The sequence below is a fragment of the Pleurodeles waltl genome, chromosome 11, assembly GCF_031143425.1.
Source record: "Pleurodeles waltl isolate 20211129_DDA chromosome 11, aPleWal1.hap1.20221129, whole genome shotgun sequence".
NCBI lineage: Eukaryota > Metazoa > Chordata > Amphibia > Caudata > Salamandridae > Pleurodeles > Pleurodeles waltl.
Genome location: NC_090450.1, coordinates 983,691,421 through 983,715,570, shown reverse-complemented (window position 1 = coordinate 983,715,570; position 24,150 = coordinate 983,691,421). Strand labels below are relative to the sequence as shown.

The 24,150-nt window shown below is 45.1% G+C and overlaps 1 protein-coding gene across 2 annotated transcripts in view; it reads left to right on the top strand.

The window, feature by feature from the left end:
- Positions 1-24,150, top strand: part of DGCR8 (DGCR8 microprocessor complex subunit) — a 108,517-nt gene that overhangs the window by 62,938 nt on the left and 21,429 nt on the right. For both annotated transcript variants that reach the window (XM_069215282.1, XM_069215281.1), the window contains 4 exons: positions 7,042-7,124; positions 8,414-8,514; positions 9,031-9,137; positions 9,233-9,360. In XM_069215282.1, the coding sequence (XP_069071383.1) occupies positions 7,042-7,124; positions 8,414-8,514; positions 9,031-9,137; positions 9,233-9,360 (419 nt within the window). The remainder of the gene's footprint in view (positions 1-7,041; positions 7,125-8,413; positions 8,515-9,030; positions 9,138-9,232; positions 9,361-24,150) is intronic.

Sequence of the window (24,150 nt, the reverse complement as noted above, 5' to 3'; positions counted from 1 at the left end):
CGCACACTCCAGAAACAGTAGCCTTGCTCCAGAGCTTGGGCTTAATCTCTGAAGGACTCCAAGTCCCATCTACAGCCACTTCAAAGACCCTTCCCAGGGCCCATTCTATGGGCGGGCACAGGTGAAGCCTACCCACACAAGCAGTGTTTCTGCTTTTCAGCGACTGCTGTGTCTTTTTCAACCCAGTCGCAGGATAACGTTCACATTGTTATGCAACTTTTAGGAATGATGGCCTCCTGCATCACAATCATTCCCTATGCAAGGTTGTACTTGCTCCCCCTTTTAGTGGCTGGCAAATCAAGTGGTCTCAAGCAGGGTGTCACTAGGAAAGATGTACTCTTGGTACAGGCCAAAGCACAACTTTCTGCAGTACTGGACACCCACCAAATTATTGTATGGCAGGCCTTTTGTAGACTAGGTCCTGCACATGACCTCTACCACTGACTCCTCTCACTGCATAGGGTGCGCACCACAACCGGTACACAGTCCAAAGAAGGACTTCGGACCCCCTGGATTACCACATCAGTTAATTAGAAATGCTTGCTATTCAGAAAGCCTTCCTGTAGGTCTAGCATTTCATCCAAAAGCAGGACGGCGCACACTACCCTCAGCATTCCCACCTAGCACAGAGCATCTGACACCGGGCACTCTGCTACAAGATTCACATTATGGCAGAGCCCCTCCCGGAGTGGACATTGACTTTGCAGACTTGATGAGTATGACTCCTCAACTGGTCTACAAATGGGAACTTCACTCCCAGGTCGTTCACACATACTTCAGTGTTGGACGACCTGCAAATAGACCTGTTTGCTATCTCTGAAAATGCAAAACGACCACAGTTTGCTCACCACCAGTATCCACTTCCACGGTTAGCAGGCAGAGCACTAGATGAACTGGTCTGGGATATTTGCCTATGCTTTTCTGCCTTACCCACTGCTTCCTTTAATGGTAAGGAAGCTCGGACAAATGTCACCACCTCGCTTCCTGGTAGCACTGCAGTCGTACCATTCGAGGTCCTAAAATTTGGGTGCCTTCACCTTCTACAAAGTCTATGTTCATCTTGAAGCAGGCCAACGGACCACAACATGGGGCTGCGACGCAGCGCAAAGGAAGAGCTTTGCCCATTACAGCATTTCAAACAACCTGGATCATTTAAAGCCATTGGTCCGGGAGAGTGTTACCCCCTCTTTAGCACTTAAAGCAAACCGCCTTTTCTCTTTTAGCCTACTTAAGATTAGTTATGAGCTATATGCCAAAGACAACCCGTCTCGTATAGAGCACTGCACACATTAGATGTCAGAAGGTCGTTCATGTAGTACATTAACAGGACCAAACCACTCCGTAAGTCAGACCAGTCCTGCCTGCTTTGCAAAGCCTCATGAGGGTCATGCTATCTCCAAGGATGGTATGGTCTGGTAGATTTGAAAGTAGTGACGATACCATAAGGCCAAAGTGTTCTACGTGCCCCACCTAGGGGCACACTACTCTAAAAAAAGGAGGCTGCTGTGGCCTTCATAGGGCACAGCCCACACCTACACCTTTATCAAACATTACTGTGAGTGGATCTTAGCCCTTCAAAAGGCTCTAGATGACAAACTGTGCTGATAACATTATTCCAGACAACTGCAGCATCCACTCTATTCTGTCTATGCTAAGCATGTTTATCGACAGCTAGACATGCTAAGAATGCGAAATACTACTTACCCTGTAAGCATCTGTTCGTAGCTTGCAGTGCTGTAGATTCATATGCCCACCTTCCTCCCTTGGTGCAGGTGACTTTTGCAGATCATTTTCCACTCCCATTATTGTAAGATAGATATCTATTTTTTTTTTTTTTTCATTCATTATACTTTTAATTCACACGCCGTACATCTCATTCCCCCCCACCACCCCCACCATGTGCGAAAAACTGTTCGATTGGGTTCGTGCCATGGGAAAATCACAGTCGTAGCTCCTCTGACTCATGAGTTCTTCAAAGAAAACAACTTTCAAGCATCTTGTGAACAAAAGCGTCTTTCTTTACAAGAGCACAATGTCTTCACTATTTTTCAGAAAAACATCAGAAGGGCATACGTCATTGTGTGCCTGTGCATCCTGGTAACTACTATTATGTATTTTGCTGCCCAGTGCACTGCTGGACAGTTTCTACCCAGGAGGAAAGAAGACAGCCACAGCAGTTTTGCCAGTGATTCTGTTCCCGGTTGACACACATGGCACACCTAAGCTCTCGATGTTGTGAAGAAAAAAAAAAAAAGAGAGAAAAATCCCACCAATTGTTAGATGCAAAATCGCCATTGAAGCACTTGACAAAAATGGGTTATCAAACAGACACCCGTACCCTGTTTGTTGAAGAAATGCTGTAAAGTAAGAAGTTTCGTTAGAAAAGTAGTACAGCGCATGTTCCTGAGGGAACAATTTCAAAGGTGTAATCTATGCCTCCTACATATAAAAGACCAGAACGAGATGTTGCAATACCACGTTACTCACCTGCAGAGCGATCCACCCCAAGGGAGCAGACACCTCGACCATTCTAAAGAGAGCACTTGTGAAAGGCTTCGTTGCCTTAAATGTCATAGATGGTTTCCCTGAATGTCCTGAAAGGTTTAAAGCGCTTTAAATGTAAAACCTCAGAAATGAATCTATATCGGGCAAAGTCTGTCTTTCTCCAGAACTGGGCATACAAAATTAAACACAAAATATGCCTTCTTGATGGATATGACTTTCCAGTATCAATATTTTGTTTAATTTTCTTAAGTTGAAATTGTACTTAAACATTTAGTTTATAGGCCTTTAGCTTTTATTTCCTCTCAAAATAGTTGTGATTTCAGAACTTCGATAGTCTTGTCACGCATGAAAATGTCTGCATTTGGCAAGCAAGAGAGGATAGGAGAACTTGTTCTCTTTCCAATGTATTTGGAAAAGGGGACAGTTGGCAGCAAGGGCTCTACCTGGCGATATTTTGGTTCTTCTCAGTAAAACGCCTGCCTTTATGAGAGTGCCTCCTTTTCTTATCTTGTTTTTTTAAAGGGTTAAAAAAAGCATAACCACGTGAAGCCAAAACTCAGTTGGCACCATCTTACACTGCAGGTCACACTAGTTCACAAAAAGGAGGTTGCTTTGCTCTGCCTAGGGCATCAGGGCCTAGTTTTCCAGCCTTATCGGCCTCTGCTGGAGGTTTGAATTTACACACCAGCAAAGGGTTGTTATTAGTTGTTCAAAAGGCCGGCCTGTAAATAGCAGAGCATTTTCTTCCTAAACCGATTAATCTTATGCAGTAGTTGAGATCCCAATATTTTATTAAGACGAAGACTCAGAGGCCATGTATTGCCATGGAACAATTTTAGTGGTCAGAATAATTGGAAGTATGAAATATTAAAGTGCAGTAGAGTTAAAACATGTTTAACAGCTCACCACCACGTCAACCTGTCAATGCAACAACTTGGTTGGACATTGTGTTGGAAAACGTGGCTTACTTCTTTCCATTTCACACTTGCGGAGTCTCCTTTCAGGCATACGGTGCACAGTCAAGTGCAAAAAAATAAAGTAGTGCTTTGATGACATCCCACTGTGTATTTTATGTGCGAGTATCCTTGATATCCCTCTCTTCCTTGCAGAGAGACCTACTTGCCTTCCCCCCCATTGACCTCACCTGCCAGATCTTCCTCTGTGCTGGTTGTTGCTCTGAGGTTTCTGACTCGTGTGATTTCTTCTGAATAATTTTCTCAACCCTGGATTGCTTTATTCCGGGCGGCTTCTATTGAACTTTGTTGTCTTTAAGACTGTTTTGGTTTAATTGATAACCGCTGTAGGAAGTTGGCTCTGTATGTGCTATTTCAAAGTAAGGAATAGCATGCACAGAGTCCAAGGGTTCCCCTTAGAGGTAAGATAGTGGCAAAAAGAGATAATACTAATGCTCTATTTTGTGGTAGTATGGTCGAGCAGTAGGCTTATCCAAGGAGTAGTGTTAAGCATTTGTTGTACATACACATAGACAATAAATGAGGTACACACACTCAGAGACAAATCCAGCCAATAGGTTTTTGTATAGAAAAATATATTTTCTTAGTTTATTTTAAGAACCACAGGTTCAAATTCTACATGTAATATCTCATTCGAAAGGTATTGCAGGTAAGTACTTTAGGAACTTCAAATCATCAAAATTGCATGTATACTTTTCAAGTTATTCACAAATAGCTGTTTTAAAAGTGGACACTTAGTGCAATTTTCACAGTTCCTAGGGGAGGTAAGTATTTGTTAGTTTAACCAGGTAAGTAAGACACTTACAGGGTTCAGTTCTTGGTCCAAGGTAGCCCACCGTTGGGGGTTCAGAGCAACCCCAAAGTCACCACACCAGCAGCTCAGGGCCGGTCAGGTGCAGAGTTCAAAGTGGTGCCCAAAACACATAGGCTAGAATGGAGAGAAGGGGGTGCCCCGGTTCCGGTCTGCTTGCAGGTAAGTACCCGCGTCTTCGGAGGGCAGACCAGGGGGGTTTTGTAGGGCACCGGGGGGGACACAAGCCCACACAGAAATTTCACCCTCAGCAGCGCGGGGGCGGCCGGGTGCAGTGTAGAAACAGGCGTCGGGTTCGCAATGTTAGTCTATGGGAGATCTAGGGATCTCTTCAGCGCTGCAGGCAGGCAAGGGGGGGGTTCCTCGGGGAAACCTCCACTTGGGCAAGGGAGAGGGACTCCTGGGGGTCACTCCTCCAGTGAAAGTCCGGTCCTTCAGGTCCTGGGGGCTGCGGGTGCAGGGTCTCTCCCAGGTGTCGGGACTTTGGATTCAAAGAGTCGCGGTCAGGGGAAGCCTCGGGATTCCCTCTGCAGGCGGCGCTGTGGGGGCTCAGGGGGGACAGGTTTTTGTACTCACAGTCTTAGAGTAGTCCTGGGGTCCCTCCTGAGGTGTTGGATCGCCACCAGCCGAGTCGGGGTCGCCGGGTGCAGTGTTGCAAGTCTCACGCTTCTTGCGGGGAGCTTGCAGGGTTCTTTAAAGCTGCTGGAAACAGAGTTGCAGCTTTTTTTGGAGCAGGTCCGCTGTCCTCGGGAGTTTCTTGTCTTTTCGAAGCAGGGGCAGTCCTCAGAGGATGTCGAGGTCGCTGGTCCCTTTGGAAGGCGTCGCTGGAGCAGGATCTTTGGAAGGCAGGAGACAGGCCGGTGAGTTTCTGGAGCCAAGGCAGTTGTCGTCTTCTGGTCTTCCTCTGCAGGGGTTTTTCAGCTAGGCAGTCCTTCTTCTTGTAGTTGCAGGAATCTAATTTTCTAGGGTTCAGGGTAGCCCTTAAATACTAAATTTAAGGGCGTGTTTAGGTCTGGGGGGTTAGTAGCCAATGGCTACTAGCCCTGAGGGTGGGTACACCCTCTTTGTGCCTCCTCCCAAGGGGAGGAGGCCACAATCCTAACCCTATTGGGGGAATCCTCCATCTGCAAGATGGAGGATTTCTAAAAGTCAGAGTCACCTCAGCTCAGGACACCTTAGGGGCTGTCCTGACTGGCCAGTGACTCCTTGTTGCTTTCTTTGTTCCCTCCAGCCTTGCCGCCAAAAGTGGGGGCCGTGGCCGGAGGGGGCGGGCAACTCCACTAAGCTGGAGTGCCCTGCTGGGCTGTGACAAAGGGGTGAGCCTTTGAGGCTCACCGCCAGGTGTCACAGCTCCTGTCTGGGGGAGGTGTTAGCATCTCCACCCAGTGCAGGCTTTGTTACTGGCCTCAGAGTGACAAAGGCACTCTCCCCATGGGGCCAGCAACATGTCTCTAGTGTGGCAGGCTGCTGGAACCAGTCAGCCTACACAGCTAGTTGGTTAAGTTTCAGGGGGCACCTCTAAGGTGCCCTCTGTGGTGTATTTTACAATAAAATGTACACTGGCATCAGTGTGCATTTATTGTGCTGAGAAGTTTGATACCAAACTTCCCAGTTTTCAGTGTAGCCATTATGGTGCTGTGGAGTTCGTGTTTGACAGACTCCCAGACCATATACTCTTATGGCTACCCTGCACTTACAATGTCTAAGGTTTTGTTTAGACACTGTAGGGGTACCATGCTCATGCACTGGTACCCTCACCTATGGTATAGTGCACCCTGCCTTAGGGCTGTAAGGCCTGCTAGAGGGGTGTCTTACCTATACTGCATAGGCAGTGAGAGGCTGGCATGGCACCCTGAGGGGAGTGCCATGTCGACTTACTCATTTTGTCCTCACTAGCACACACAAGCTGGCAAGCAGTGTGTCTGTGCTGAGTGAGAGGTCTCCAGGGTGGCATAAGACATGCTGCAGCCCTTAGAGACCTTCCCTGGCATCAGGGCCCTTGGTACTAGAAGTACCAGTTACAAGGGACTTATCTGAATGCCAGGGTGTGCCAATTGTGGATACAATGGTACATTTTAGGTGAAGGAACACTGGTGCTGGGGCCTGGTTAGCAGGGTCCCAGCACACTTCTCAGTCAAGTCAGCATCAGTATCAGGCAAAAAGTGGGGGGTAACTGCAACAGGGAGCCATTTCTTTACAACCGCATTTTTTTTTTTTTTTAATAAACTTCAGTGGCATTTGAAAAGCAAAATTATGTAGGTTTGTCCTGTAAGCCTGACCTTTCCACACTTCTCAGTTCTTCAAAGAGCCAGTGCCCATCGCTTGATTAAAATATTTGTCTTCTAGCAGTGTATGTTAAGTTGGGTATATTCTTAATTTAACTTTCTTCGCCAGTCTTCAAAGATCGTTTTTACATCATTTGCTGTGAAGGTAACAGTTTTACATTGTATTTCTTAAATTTCAATTGATCATTTGACAGGGAAGCTTTTCTGAACATGTGATTAGTTGCATTTTGAAGACCTTGATTCCATTTAGTTTCTAGTTTACAGCTTCTTGGCAGGCATATTGTCAGTGTAAGATTCTTTACTATATAATGCATTGTTGAGTTTTCTTAGATTCATGTCAAATTAATTTGTTTGATCAAGGCTCTGTAACTGCAGTAGAGCCTCTTAACTTGAGAAAAGACACTTTTTTTTTTTTTTTGGCCAATGTGAACTTACATTTCTTTGCAATTTTTTTTTTTTTTTAAAGCACGAGCAACGCTGGAAATCCTTATCCCAGACTTCATCAAACAGACCGCTGATGATCAACCCAGAGACAATAACGAGCTTGGGGTTTGTGTTTCTCTTTCTTTTGGTTGGGGTGTGTGGGGGGGTGGAAGGGGGGGCTGTATTTTGGGCTTCCTGATATAACAATGCACATTTCGTTTTTGTAATTTCCCTCGAGTGTCAATTTCAAATGTGAACTGGACTTTAAGCAAAAAAAATTAGATCATTGTTTTGTCTTTGTATCGTATGCACTGTTCATCACACTTTAAAACCTATTTTTTGTTGTGTTGTACCATTAGTGAGCACTCTGGAAAATTTAAAGTAAAATAAAATGATCAACCAATGAGTCATCAAATTTTCCTGAAATTCCCTTTCATACTTGGTCATCTCTAATCCGTGGATTAGTAAGGCTTGTGCATTGTATCCCCTAGCTGAGGAAACCAAACCTATTCCACATATTTGCAAACATTATCTTGAACGTGTTACACTAGATAAGAACTTCCCTACAGATTGGCATCCTTGCCCTCTAAAGACTGGTTTGCTAGCAGTATAGAGTACATACATGAATCTAAAGCAAGCTTGGTACTGGGCGTTTCTAAATCTGTGACTGAGCAAACTCCAACATTTCTATAATTGGGTTCTTATTTCTGAATCTATTATGGTTTCTGATTTATGTCAACTCTGATTTCTTTTTTTTTTTTTTTTTTAATCAATTGAAATTCATGAAATGGTTTAATGCTATGAGTCTGGCAGGTGGCTGAGGATCTTAACTATATTTAGGCCTTGGTTCGCTCCAATTCTCTCTAAATATTGGACGTTGTCAAACTAATCAACGCCCCGTATCCACCACTATTTCTCCCCACAAACCCCAAAGTAGGAGGGGGATTCTGCCAGATCCTGTGAACCAACAGGCAGATTTACCCCGAAACATCACTGAGGCATCACAACTGCTGTGACAGTTCATACGTGTGCTGCCTAGTAATGTTTTCGTAGTGATTTCATTGCGGGGCCCTGAAATCAGTTTTAAGGGATAAAAGACCCTTCTAAGCTGAATTAACATTTAATAGAGCTGATTTCTAAATAAACACAGCACAATATTTGGGTATGTTAAAACGTGCATTTGCTAGTGAAATGATCCATATACCTCATGAAATGTCTGTTTATTTATTTTATTTTTTTTATACCAGAGATGAAAAGATCTCAACATGTAAACTTCTGCCCCGCTACCAGTCATTTATGTACGCTTGGCATTCATTTCCCACTAAATTCTTTCTTCTTCATTGCTGTTTTCCTCCCCATTTAAAGGTTTTGTGTATTCTGTAGACAGTGTCTTAACAGATGTTTTTCTTCTTTAGTATTTTAACCATATCAGCATTGAGGACTCTCGTGTATATGAGCTGACCAACAAAGCTGGACTGTTGTCTCCGTATCAGATTCTCCATGAGTGCCTTAAAAGGTGAGTGTCCATGGGTGGTCAGTTAAAAAAAAAAAAAAAAAAAAAAACTCCTGATGCGAGGTGTGGTGTTTCTTTTTTTTTTTTTTTTTTTTTTTTCCCTCTATTTCTTTTTAAACTTTCCCCAAGGAATGACTTAATGACCTTGTGATGCAATGACTTACATTTGGAGTTGTTTTCCACATAATTCGATACCCCATTAACTTAATGGTGGTGTGTGTGTGATGCACAAATCTCTCCATCTTTACAAGGCCTCCCCTTCTAATTCAAAGTCCAGATCAAACACTAATCATTCAAGGTGATGGCAGCCTTTTGTCTGAAATGAAGATCCCATTTATAATATTGTTGAAAGCTCATTATTAAATGTTATCTGTTCACTGTTACAGGTTAAACAGCCTCAAATGCTTTGCAGGTGATTAAATCTGTGTTATGCCATTTATGACTCGAAAGTAAACATAACTACCTTGGAAAAGCTAATCTGTAAACCAGGATATGTAAAACAGATACTTTTGTCTCTAGAAATCAAGGAATGGCTGATACATCCACCAAGTTTGAAGTGATACCTGGCAAAAACCAGAAGAGTGAATATGTCATGACTTGTGGCAAGCACACTGTGCGAGGCTGGTGTAAGTAGTGTGGCTGGTATTTCTCGTGTCATTAGTGAGGACTTCATTTAGCTTTCGTTATCAGTGTTAAACGTTTGCTGCTTTTTTTCATGTAGGCAAAAACAAACGTGTGGGGAAACAGTTGGCCTCCCAGAAAATCCTGCAGCTGCTTCACCCACATGTCAAAAACTGGGGATCCCTTCTGCGAATGTATAGCCGAGAGGACAGCAAGCTGGTTAAACAGGTAAAATAAGCACTTTAGGGCTTTTGTTCATCACCTTGCTGAGATTTTGGATTGGATCTCATTGGCATAAATGGATGCTAGGTATTGTGGGTTATTTTTCAGGCAAAGAATTTCATTACTGTCATTTGTTAGCAAAAGGCAACAGCAAAAAGGCAGCCCTCTCCCGTGTTTCTTTCAAAGACACCTTTGCAGAGGTTTAGAAGTGCATCAAATTTGGGTGTCTGTAAAGAATGGAATAAAGGAATGCCTTATTGGTGCTACAGTTTTCTTGATTTCCATCCTTTTAATGGTGGGGTTGATGTTTATTGGTCGATGTGCAGTTGGGTGGGTGTTCGGCACCTGAGACATAGCTCCATGAATCCTCTCAGTCAGTTGTATATTTCTACCCCACCCCAAACCACTAGTCGATTTACCTGGTGAACCAGTGTATTCATAGCTCAGTAGTTGATGAACTGAAAAGTCATATTGTCACCTAATAGCATTGTTAGTTTTAAGTGCACTGGGGTGACCATACTGCCTTTCATCTCAATTTGGCACCTTTCTAAGTAACAGTAACCTGCATATGATGCACCTTGTCCTAGACTTTCCTTTATTATGAAAGGAGATGCTTTGTGGACAGAAGCGCAACACCTGTGAATTGGTCAGACCCTCTCCTTGTACATTTCCACCTCGTACATTCCCACCTCATACATTTCTTCCAGGTTTTATTATTAAACCACAATGCAGATTATGGGTGAACTCTGATCTTTAAGAAAAAAATGAAATGGGCTCAAATGTGTGTAAAAAGGTAAGAAGCTCACAAAAGTAGAGCGTATATGGTGTTGGGGTCCATTAACCTTGAACCTAAGCCACTTTGCAAATCTAAATAAAAACTTGCATCTTTAAGGCAATGGCCTCTTGCTTCAGATCTCATTTGGACTAAGTCAGTCTTTCCCAAGTATCTTTAGACATTGTGAAACCTACTAAATCTCATTATAACTTAGATGTCAAATGCAAAAGACGGGACTGCAGGAATTTCTGAAATCGAAGATAACTAGATCTGAAAGATGAAACCCCTTCTCCCAGTTGGTTGAAATTGGCTATACTCTGCTCCTCAATTTGGGATGGAGTGGCTTCAGAGCATATTCAGCAAAATGGATTCATTACGACTAGAGTAAATACTAGATAATTTTGACAAATTTTCGGATAAAATTCCTAGCATCATACTAAAAATGATCATCCGATTGCTTGCTCCATGCTAGACTAGCCTGATCAACTCTCAATTTATTATCCAAGACCCAAAACATCTTTCTGTTCATCCCTGTTCTTAAGACAATGATCAAGACTGCTTTTGAGCCCTTTAAAGATATTGAAGGCAAGGGTTATTTCCATAACACATACTCCAGAGTTTCTCTCCAACCCCCACCCTTCCCCATAGGGGCCGTGTACCTCCGGGCTCTCACTAGTAGTCCACACAGTGCATAAATCCCCAGGCTAAAGGAGAAGCTTCCCTTCCTATGATAAGAGTGAAAAGCTTTACACAGCGGATCTAAGGGTAGCAGTACAATCAGTTACACAATGGAGAATTGCCAACTCAGTTGACCTGTTATCCCAATACGTCAGGATGCAATGGGATGAGAGAGAGGCCTCCCACTGTAGTCTTGTAGGGCAGCTTTAAAATCTCTAACTCAGCCTGGCAAAGTAAACCCTTTTGCGAGGCCAATTCCTTCCTTTTTAGGTCACAGCCTACCGGACGGCATGGCCGTCTGATTTGCTAATGACGTCCTGGGGACATTCAGAAAGCTTCCCTACGAATGTATTTCACCTGTTGCTTACCATTGCCTTTGTGATTTGTAACCCATACTTGCTTGCTTTCTGTTTGCCGGCCCTTTTATGTTTGAGGCTGCTCAGCTTGCGTTCGTCCCTTCCTTTGCTCAAACGCTATTTTCGTTTTTCTTGCACCAGTGCTCGTTTTCTTTGAACTGGCCTTAAAATCTTGTTCTCATCACATTTGCATTCAAAGACAGAGGTAATTCTGAAGTAGTGGAAGCACATTTTATTATGCTCAAAAGAATTCAATACATTAGGTGATATTTGCACACATAATTTGTATGTTGAATACTTTTATGAGTTAAACTGAATGTCTGCAAATTTAATGGTTATTTCAGTTAAAAATGTGTTCTCTGTAATGGCAGTGCGCTGTCAGACCATGCATACTTGAGTTTATCCTGCTCCATTCAACGCTGCCTCAATGCACTGTATTCCTCACCACTCCGCTTTATGCCATTGCACTCTGCCCCGCTCCACTGTACTATGCAGCACTGCGCCTTTCACCACTCCACAGCACTGCACTCACAGTCCACTCTGCCCCTCTAATCTACTCTGCACCATATGCCAGTGTACCATTGTGCACCTTTCCACTCTGGAACAATCTACTCTGCGCCACTCCACTCTACTCCAATGCACTCTACACCACTTTACTCAAAACCAGTCCATTTTACACAATCTGCTCTCCACCATAACACTGTGCACCACTATATTCTACTCTGCAAACACTATACGCCCCTGCACTCTATGCGGTTGTTCTCTGTACCTCTCTATTCTACTCTGCACCACTGCACTCTACACCACTGCTCTATAAAGCATTCTGATATACACCACTGCACTTTACCACAGTCTACTGTGCACCACTAACCCTCTGCCAATGCACTCTGATACTACACTCTAGTCCAGTGCACGCCACACCACTTTACTCAAAACCAGTGCACTGTATGGCACTCTACTCTGCAACCCTACTTTCCACCACTTAAGTCTGCACCACTCTTCTCTGTACCACTGGACTCTTTGCCACTCTGCTGCACTCCACACCACTGCACTGTATGCGACTACACTGTACGCCTCTACACTGCATCACTCCACTCAAGGCTACAGCAAGTTATGCCAATCCACTCTACCACTCTAATCTACTCTGTGGCCCGTGCCTGCCTATTCTACACTGCAGCAATCTTGGCTCACGCCTGTCTAATCTACACTGCTGTGCTCTGCACCAATTGTGAGGAAACGGGTTGTATTATTGGAGGAAACCGTCTCTTTATAACGGTGGACCAAAGACTGGTACACTGTGCAAAGACTTCAGACAAACCCCAGAGGAACCAAAGAGGCACAAATGACACCCTAAATGCTCTTTTATGGTAGTGTAGGCAAAAAGGCATATCGGAGGGTAGTGCTAAGCATGTAAGTCACACACACAGGCAGTAAGTGAGACACGCAGTAGAGAAATCGAACACCAATTTCTTTAAAAAAAAAAAAGTACTATTCTATAAATTTACATACCAAGATCACCAGAATCAAGTGAGTACTTTTCGATATAGTAATTTTTTTGACTATTCAAAAGTCAACAGTTAGTGCATTATTCTGTAGCTGCAATGTTTCTCTGTGGGAGAGAGAACCTACCCGGCAAACAGATACTTAATAGCAATTTACAAGACCAATCTTTTGGACTTAAGGTGAGTACAGGGCAGGGTCCTAGGCCACACCAACAGGTCCCCTCAGGTGGCATGGGGGCGGCCAGGTGCAGTTCTGCGTAGGATGCCCCTTTTTAGTCTATGGGGACAAGTCTGGTCACAGAGATGCTGTAGGGATGGTCGGAGTCCAGCCCAGGTGAACCACCAAGGGGGTTCAGTTCTTGTGATGCTCTGGGACGTAGGGACACTAGTCGTCCTCTTGTACTCTGTCTAGGGTGGCCGAATGCAGAGGCATCCTGGACCATTTGGTTCCTGTCTCTGGGGGCGGTTGTGTGGAGGGGGCTCACAGAAAGGGCTTACTGGTGTGAAATGGGGGACCTGTCCGGATGAAACAACAAGTGGGCTCAGGCCTCAGGGTACTGGAGGGCATAGATGCATTGAAGCAGCTCTTCTGCTCCAAGGGAGTTCTTGGTGATTTGTGAAGTACTGACAGCTCTCCCGGTTTCTTGGAGGCTGCAGCGACAGGACAGGTCAGTTGCTACGCAAGGGCCAGGTGCAGCGGGCTCGCAGGGTTGACGCCAAGTCCGTCATGGTCCTCTGTTCTCTGGTCAGCAGGCTTCTTGTCCACTCCTTTTGTGTCCAGAAAAGATCTGTTTTTCTGGTATCAGAGGGTCCCATAAATGTTCAATTTAGTGGTGTTAAGTGGAGTGCAGGGTAGTAGCCAAGGGGCTGCTTGCCCCTGGGGTCACTTTGCCTCCAAGATGACCACTTCCTTTAGGATGTGAGCATCACCCTGTCCCAGAATTCCAAATTCCACCACACACAAGATGTTGGAACTTCTAAGGCTGTGTTCACATCAGGCTGGTCACCCTAGAGGTGTGTCCAGCCTGCAAGTGCAACATGCCTACTGCATAGCTAACTTTCCCACCTATTCAGGCACCTAATGGACCCTGGGGCAGGGGGGTTGGCATCGCCATCTGAGGAGAGACAGATCTGCAGACCAAAGGTGGTGGACTCCTTTGACACTTCCTGCCTTGGAATGCAGATTTGCAAATCATCCTGTTGGGAGGGATGTGTAACATCCCTGCCAGAGCAGGCTTTGTTCCTTACCTCCAGAGTGCAAAGGCTGTCACCCTTGGGGTCAGAAACCAGTCTGTTGGCGGCAGGCTGGCTAGAACTAGTCTATTAGCCTATCAGCAGCTGAAGGGGGCACCGAGGATCAATACCTGAGCAGAGTTGCACTTGAGGTTACTGAGCTGTTGAAGAGATCCTGGGAAGGAGGAGAGTTATCGACTCAGGAAGGATTGGCCTTTGACTGTGACAACAGGAGACTGGACTTCGGCCTGACTGTAACGGACTGTTCGATGGCATCTGTCGCTGTAGATACGCATGTTCTGCAATAGCTCGCCATCTGGTGTTGGGCCGGAGTGTTACAAGTTGTTTTTCTTCGAAGAAGTCTTTCGAGTCACGGGACCGAGTGACTCCTCCTTTTGTCTCCATTGCGCATGGGCGTCGACTCCATCTTCGATTGTTTTTTTTCCGCCATCGGGTTCGGACGTGTTCCTGTCGCTCCGAGTTTCGGAACGGAAAATTAGCTAATTTCGGAAGATTTTCGTCGGTATTGTTGCGTTCGGGATCGGCGTACTTAGATTCCACACCGCATCGAAGATCGAAGAGCTCCGGTGCCCTTCGGGGTAGTTTTTTCGATCCTCCGTCGGGGCCTGGTCGGCCCGACCGCGTGCTGAAGAACGCCGATGGAACGGACCCCGTTCCGTTTCTGCCCCAAATGCCACAATAAATACCCCTACACAGACCAACACTTGGTCTGCAACCTGTGCCTGTCACCTGAGCACAGCGAAGACACCTGCGTTCCGGTCCCGAAAAACACTCCGAGACCGTCGAGCCAGAAGACTTCAAATGGCGTCCGCACCGACAGCCCAACGGGAGTTCGAGGAACAGGAAGAAGAAGGTACCTTCTCGATCCAAGACTCAGACTCCGAAGGATTCGACGACACACAAACCGTGAGTAAGACGTCGAAAACCACACAAAGAAACATTTACAAGGCCCAGGGGACGCCACTGCCACCAGGCCATGGCTCGACCCATAAATTCGGTGACCGACCGTCGGCACCGAAAAAGGCCCAAACAGTGCCGAGATCGTCCGACTCCGGTCGAGACACCGGCACGCAGCCTTCTCGGGACCGAGAAAGTGCTGGAGACAAGCCTCGACACCGAGATGCCGGTGTGGACACGGCTCGACGCCGAGACAGCGGCACCGAAACAGATCGACGCCGAGAGGTTTCGGCCCCGAAAAAGAAAAAAGTCACCTCGGAGCCGAAAAAACACGCAGACAAAGTTTCGATGCCGAAACAAACTGCAAGCGACCCAGCTTCAGGCTCTTATACAGAAGAGCACTCGCTAACCTCCCAAATGCAAAAGCATAGGTTTGAGGAAGAGCTACAAGCAACTGATGTGGACCATACGCAAAAGCGTATCTTCATTCAGCAGGGGACGGGAAAAATAAGCACCCTTCCCCCCCATTAGGAGAAAGAGAAGGTTGGAGTTCCAGACGGAACAAGCACCACAACCAAAAGTGGTGAAAAGAGTTACACCACCACCCTCTCCTCCGCCCGTGATTAACGTTTCACCAGCACAAACTCCATCACACTCCCCAGCTCACACCACCATGAGCCAGGGTGACCAAGATCAGGACGCATGGGACCTATACGACGCCCCAGTGTCAGATAACAGCCCGGAGGCATACCCTACAAAGCCATCTCCACCAGAAGACAGCACCGCGTACTCTCAGGTGGTGGCTAGAGCAGCACAATTTCACAACGTAAGCCTCCACTCAGAACAGGTCGAGGATGATTTCTTGTTCAACACACTCTCCTCCACCCACAGCTCATACCAAAGCCTGCCTATGCTCCCTGGTATGCTCCGGCACGCAAAAGACATATTTAAGGAGCCGGTCAAAAGTAGGGCAATCACACCAAGGGTGGAAAAAAAGTACAAGCCGCCTCCTACGGACCCGGTTTTCATCACTACACAGCTGCCACCAGACTCTGTTGTTGTAGGAGCAGCTAGGAAAAGGGCCAACTCTCACACATCTGGAGATGCACCACCCCCAGATAAAGAAAGCCGCAAGTTCGATGCAGCTGGTAAAAGAGTCGCAGCACAAGCTGCAAACCAGTGGCGCATCGCGAACTCCCAGGCACTACTTGCGCGCTATGACAGAGCCCACTGGGACGAGATGCAACATCTCATTGAACATCTGCCCAAGGACTTCCAAAATAGGGCAAAACAAGTGGTTGAGGAGGGACAGACCATCTCCAACAACCAGATACGTTCCTCCATGGACGCTGCAGATACAGCTGCACGGACAATTAATACATCTGTAACTATCAGAAGGCATGCATGGCTCCGAACGTCTGGATTTAAACCAGAGATTCAACAAGCAGTTCTCAATATGCCTTTTAATGAAAAAGAACTGTTCGGTCCAGAAGTGGACACAGCGATTGAGAAACTCAAAAAAGATACGGACACTGCCAAAGCCATGGGCGCACTCTACTCCCCGCAGAGCAGAGGGAATTACAGCACATTCCGTAAAACGCCCTTTCGAGGGGGGTTTCGGGGTCAAAGCACACAAGCCAGCACCTCACAAGCAACACCGTCCACTTACCAGGGACAGTATAGAGGAGGTTTTCGGGGACAATATAGAGGAGGCCAATTCCCTAGAAATAAAGGGAGATTTCAAAGCCCCAAAACCCCTACTACTAAACAATGACTCACAGGTCACTCACCCCCTCCACACAACACCAGTGGGGGGAAGAATAGGTCATTATTACAAAGCATGGGAGGAAATCACTACAGACACTTGGGTTCTAGCAATTATCCAACATGGTTATTGCATAGAATTTCTACAATTCCCTCCAAACATACCACCAAAAGCACAAAATTTAACAACACACCATTCCAATCTCCTGGAGATAGAAGTGCAGGCACTATTGCAAAAGAATGCAATCGAATTAGTGCCAAACACACAAACACAGGAGTTTACTCACTGTACTTTCTGATACCAAAGAAGGACAAAACGCTGAGACCAATCCTAGACCTCAGAGTAGTGAACACTTTCATCAAATCAGACCACTTCCACATGGTCACACTACAAGAAGTGTTGCCATTGCTAAAACTACACGACTACATGGCAACTTTAGACCTCAAGGATGCTTATTTCCATATACCAATACACCCATCGCACAGGAAATACCTAAGGTTTGTATTCAAAGGAATACATTACCAATTCAAGGTACTGCCTTTCGGATTAACAACAGCACCAAGAGTCTTTACCAAATGTCTAGCGGTAGTCGCTGCACACATAAGAAGGCAGCAAATACATGTGTTCCCATATTTGGACGACTGGCTAATCAAGGCCCATTCGTTCATACAGTGCTCAAATCACACAAATCACATCATACAAACCCTCTTCAAACTCGGGTTCACCGTCAACTTTACAAAATCCAACATTCTGCCGCGCAAGGTACAACAATACCTAGGAGCCATAATAGACACATCAAAGGGAGTAGCCACTCCAAGTCCACAAAGAATTCTAAATTTCAACACCATCATACAACGCATGTATCCAACACAAAAGATACAGGCAAAGATGGTATTGCAACTCCTAGGCATGATGTCATCATGCATAGCCATTGTCCCAAACGCAAGACTGCACATGAGGCCCTTACAACAATGCCTAGCATCACAGTGGTCTCAAGCACAGGGTCACCTTCTAGATCTGGTGTTAATAGACCGCCAAACTTCCCTCTCGCTTCTGTGGTGGAACAACATAAATTTAAACAAGGGGCGGCCTTTCCAAGACCCAGTGCCACAATACGTAATAACAGATGCTTCCATGACAGGGTGGGGAGCACACCTCGATCAACACAGCATACAAGGACAATGGAACGTACATCAAACAAAACTGCATATCAATCACCTAGAACTTCTAGCAGTTTTTCAAGCACTAAAAGCTTTCCAACCAATAATAGATCACAAATACATTCTCGTCAAAACAGACAACATGACAACAATGTATTATCTAAACAAGCAGGGAGGGACGCACTCCACGCAGTTAAGCCTGCTAGCACAGAAAATTTGGCATTGGGCAATTCACAACCAAATTCGCCTAATTGCACAGTTTATACCAGGGATCCAAAATCAACTCGCAGACAATCTCTCTCGAGATCACCAACAGGTCCACGAATGGGAAATTCACCCCCAAATTCTGAACACTTATTTCAAACTCTGGGGAACACCTCAGATAGACTTGTTTGCGACAAGGGAGAACGCAAAATGCCAAAACTTCGCATCCAGATACCCACACAAACAATCCCAAGGCAATGCCCTATGGATGAACTGGTCAGGGATATTTGCTTACGCTTTTCCTCCTCTCCCTCTCCTTCCTTACCTGGTAAACAAACTCAGTCAAAGCAAACTCAAACTCATATTGATAGCACCAACTTGGGCAAGGCAACCCTGGTACACAACGCTGCTAGACCTATCAGTGGTACCCTGCATCAAATTGCCCAACAGGCCAGATCTGTTGACACAGCACAACCAAAAGATCAGACACCCAGATCCAGCATCGCTGAATCTAGCAATCTGGCTCCTGAAATCCTAGAATTCGGGCACTTACAACTTACCCAAGAATGTATGGAAGTCATAAAACAAGCCAGAAGGCCATCCACCAGGCACTGCTATGCAAGTAAATGGAAGAAGTTTGTTTGCTACTGCCATATTAATCAAATACAACCATTACACACAACTCCAGAACATGTAGTGGGTTACTTGCTTCACTTACAAAAATCTAACCTAGCTTTCTCTTCCATCAAGATTCACCTTGCAGCAATATCTGCATACCTGCAGACTACCTATTCAACTTCCCTATATAAGATACCAGTCATTAAAGCATTCATGGAGGGCCTTAGGAGAATTATACCACCAAGAACACTACCTGTTCCTTCATGGAACCTAAATGTTGTCCTAACTAGACTTATGGGTCCACCTTTTGAACCCATGCACTCCTGCGAAATACAGTTCCTAACCTGGAAGGTGGCATTTCTCATCGCCATTACTTCCCTAAGAAGAGTAAGCGAGATTCAGGCGTTTACAATACAGGAACCTTTTATACAACTACACAAAAATAAAGTCGTCCTAAGGACCAATCCTAAATTTTTGCCAAAGGTTATTTCACCGTTCCATCTAAATCAAACAGTGGAACTTCCAGTGTTCTTTCCACAGCCAGATACCGTAGCTGAAAGGGCACTACATACATTAGATGTCAAAAGAGCATTGATGTATTACATTGACAGAACAAAAAACATCAGAAAGACTAAACAACTCTTTATTGCCTTTCAAAAACCTCACGCAGGAAACCCAATTTCAAAACAAGGTATAGCCAGATGGATAGTTAAATGCATCCAAATCTGCTACCTTAAAGCTAAACGACAGCTGCCCATTACACCAAGGGCACACTCAACCAGAAAGAAAGGTGCTACCATGGCCTTTCTAGGAAACATCCCAATGCAAGAAATATGTAAGGCAGCCACATGGTCTACGCCTCACACATTCACCAAGCACTACTGTGTAGACGTGTTAACCGCACAACAAGCCACAGTAGGTCAAGCCGTATTAAGGACATTATTTCAGACTACTTCCACTCCTACAGGCTGATCCACCGCTTTTGGGGAAATAACTGCTTACTAGTCTATGCAGAACATGCATATCTACAGCGACAGATGCCATCGAACTGAAAATGTCACTTACCCAGTGTACATCTGTTCGTGGCATCAGTCGCAGTAGATTCGCATGTGCCCACCCGCCTCCCCGGGAGCCTGTAGCAGTTTGGAAGTTACCTTCAATTATTTATATATGTATCATCTCAACCTTAAATAGGTGCATACTTAGTCACTCCATTGCATGGGCACTATTACTACAATTCAACTCCTACCTCACCCTCTGCGGGGAAAAACAATCGAAGATGGAGTCGACGCCCATGCGCAATGGAGACAAAAGGAGGAGTCACTCGGTCCCGTGACTCGAAAGACTTCTTCGAAGAAAAACAACTTGTAACACTCCGGCCCAACACCAGATGGCGAGCTATTGCAGAACATGCGAATCTACTGCGACTGATGCCACGAACAGATGTACACTGGGTAAGTGACATTTTCATTATGGAACGTTGAACCTGCAACCAGGACCCCCCTCAGTCTTCGTGCAACAAAGAATCCCTGGATGGCAACGCCCATAGACCACATCGCCTTCACAGCATCATTCGAGGATCTTCAGCATCCATCTTGCCTATCGTTGACACCACTCCATGAGAATCCATTGCAACTTGAATAAAATAGCTGAAACTACTGTTTCTGTGAAGGTGACTCTGAAGGGGCCTGATGGTCCCTTTTAACTAGCTCCCTGTCAGAATTGGTCGCCCCAAGTACTTCTTACTAACCACACTGACACATAGTTAAGTTTTCCTTGAAAACATTTGAGGGTCCAATTCCTTGACTTTGCCAAGGCTTGTTTGCATTTGAGTGGGTGGGGAGTGGAGCTGCTCGGGACTCGCTTGCTGCAACATAGGTGATCTAGTCCTGAGGATACCATGGTGACTCCTGGAATGCTTGCTGCATCTTCTCAGTGTCCTGCATCTCAAGCCACTTGACCACTTCTTGAAGGTACTGCGGTTAAGGAGCAAAGTACTCTGAAGACTCTTAAGACTGCTGGTCTTGACCGGTATCTGTGTCCCAAAAATAGTCATCCCTGTGACTATCCTTGACCTGGCAATCCTTCCTTACACTCATCCTGATGGCTCTCATGCCAGACAACCCTGGTTGTCGACCCTCCTCAAGTGTCTGTTGTACCACATGCGCATCTCCTGAAAAAATGCTTATGGACCTTCTCACTTGGAATCAGGCATCTCCAGAGCCCCCCATGCCAGGTTACTCATGCACTCGTTGGAGAAGTCTGCTCAGTGGCCACATGGTTACTGGGAAGATCTACTGTTCATAAGGGCCAGTACCCATTAAACTGCAGTGATGAAAACGCAACATGTTGCAAAGCACACTTCATGGAAACCATCCTGCAAGAAATGATCACCAGGGACACATCCCTCTCTGGCTGGTGACGCAGCTCCTCAACATGATAGTTCAGGGACTGTAGGGACCTCAACAACAGAGATTCCACATCAACTATTTGTAACTCCTTGTCGTTCAGCTAGCTCAAAGATTAATTTCAGGGTGTTAGGGGTAAAGTAGTGCCAGTGAAAACTTGGCAACACAACTGCCATTTACTATCTACAGAAACAGGGTGCTACTCATTCACCACACTTTTCAGCACGGACATAAAACATTTGGCACTGGGCAGTTGCCATCAAATACACCTCCTTGTGATGTACTTGCCAGGATTACAGACCTGCTCAGAAGGATGTATCAACACGTTCATGAGTGGGAGCTCCACCACCAAGCTCTGCCACAGTACTTCCAATGCTGGGGTTTTCCACTCATGAAAACTCAAAACACCAAAACTTTGCCTCCAGTTTCCCACATTCAGTCCGTGGACCATGCTCTACAGATTAACTGGTCATGGATGTATGTCTACCTTTTTTTTTGTTTTTTTTTTTTGTTTTTTTTTTTTTTTCTTCTTCCCACCCCTCCCCTTCCAAATGTGGTAAGGAAGCTCTGGCAAACCTCTCTCCTCCTCATTCTGGTGGCTCCGTTGGCCAAACCATGGTTCTCAACACTTTCGTCAAGATGTTACCCCTCCAGGAAAACAAGGCAGGACCTTCTCACTCCAAATCAAGGCAGGATCAGACATACAGGCCCCTGGCAATACTGTCTACCAAACTAGCACCTGAGATTTTAGGCCCATATTTATACCTTTTTAGCACCACATTTGCATATTTTTTTTGACACAAGTGGCGCAGACTTACAAAATATAATTGTATTTTGTAAGTTTGCACCACTTTTGCGCCAAAAAATGAAGCAAAAGTGGCACTAAAAAAGTATAAATATGGGCCCTAATGTGTTTACCACAAAAACATATTGAAGCACTATAAGAGCCCTACAGGCCTATTATTAGGGCTTGCTATACCACCATGTGAAAAAGATGTGTCCACTATTGCAGCTCTAAATAGGTGGCTACTCTCAAACCAGCTGTGCAAGATAGTTTATCTGCTCCACCACCAAAAATTGTGGCTAGCATATACCTAGCCTTTTTGTTGTATATATGCAGAATCAGGAACATTCTTCACTCTTCAAAATTCCAGTAATTAAAGCCTTTATGGAACGCCCTCAAGGGACTATTCCACCCAGAGACTTCCACCCGCCCCTCTCTGAAATTGTAATCCATTTTTCTTTTTTTTTTTTTTTGGGCATGCTTCTGCGGCATTTTGTGAAAAAAAGTGTATTTCTCACCAGAAGAATATCAGCAAATACTCTCAGTCCTAAAGGACATGTAGTCAGCCACTTTTGAAATGGCTATGGTGAAAAGGTTTAAATGGAAAAAGCCCTAAAAAGGCAGAGCTATGCCCCAGGATCCTGTCATCAGGAGCCAGAAAAAGAGAACGGGCATCTGCAGGGCATGATGGATTACTGTAGGTCAAGGAGCCTCGAAAGAGACAGTGCTCTACTCTTGGTTTTTGGTGCTGAAGCCTACAGTTATAATGCCCTACATTTCCCCCATCATTTACTTTTAAAAGCAAGTAAGAAGTTTGTGAAGGAGTTTTAAAAGGTCACTTTTACTGTAGCCTTATAGCCCGCTGTAGTGGGCTATAGTGGCCTTTTAAAGGCCTGAGCAGAAGCAAGGGCTTTTAACAAGGGAGCTGGACTTATATGCCGGTATAGCCCAGCTACTGAGGGCTATAGGGCTATTAGAACATTCCACTATTAGAGGGCAGAATGTTATAATAAATCAAACCAAGGACTTAAAAAAATAAAAACAAAAAGCCTCACGGAGCCCAAGGGGATTGAAATCTCCTCAAGCTCCATGAGGCCCTTGTTCACTGCAAGAGCTGAGACACACATTGGGATGTTGGAGCTCTGGGCTTCTACCGGCCATTAAAAGCCCAGAGCACTCCATTATTCTTAATGGAGTTCCCAACATTCCAGTGCTCTAACTAAGGCTAAAAGACTGACATTCTGATTGCAATAACGTCTACCTGTAGGGTTAGTGTTCATGCCTTTTGCAGCAAACCACTATATACTGTCAGGGATGTGGAATTCCTATCGCCCACGCCCGGGACATCTTGTTTGGGGTCAAGGGCAACAAGTTTTTATGTTTACTTTGTCCTCTGGACAAGTAGGCCCAACCCTTTGCAGTACAAACCCTTTGGCTGCCTGTTTATAGGGAGTGGAACTCTCTGCATTTGAGGTAATGTGTTTCTGAAAGATTATGCTGTTTGAACTTGTATTTATGGTTCATTATTTGAAAGTATTCATTATTAGGGTGAGTGCTGTAAATAAATGTTTTAAGGCCACACTTCACTACTGACGTTGGTTCCAGTACAAAAAAAAATAACGTGTTTGAAAAGTTTAGGCTATTAGGCTAAGTATAATGCTCCCAGAATGCTCTCTGGTTAGATGCAAATGAAGTGTCATTTAGTAAAATGTGTTGACGCATGCTAGTATTTCCCAAAAATATTTCTAATGGAAAATCAGTGTAACCATTTTCAACACGATTATGGGAAGCATGAAAATAAACAAACACTGACAAAGCCAACTGATCTGACATATTTTTATAAGTCTCTTAGTTTAATCAATGCGTGTCTTGTTTTGACATGGCTTTTGTAACACTTTGTTGTTGTGGGAGCTACCAGGCCCTCAACATTGTAACAAACACTGGCCAAAAAAAAACAACGTTTTTGAACTCTAAAAGCACACGTTGCCACCAGTGGCATAACAAAGGCCCCACAACTGCCCTCCAGGGGGCCCCTTCAGCACAGCACCTGCCCTGAGTGAGTCTGGAGAGGGGGCTCCTCCATGTTCTTTGGAAAGGGTCACCCTCCAGTTTCGTTACGTCACTGATTGCCACTGTAGTTCCTGACACTGAACAAAACGACTTTGTGTGCCAATATGCTCCTTGTGGAAGAGCAGAATGCGATCACTCACAGTAAAGCCAGCTGAAAGAGAGAGAAATAGAAGTTTAATAAAAACAAAATGTCTTTGTTAACACTAGACCTAATTAGAGACCAAGAGCCACATGTAGGTAGCTTTTTGCATGTCGCAAACAGAGACTTTCGCTGTTTGCGGCGTGCAAAAAGCACATTGCGATGCACAAACCCAGTTTTGTGATT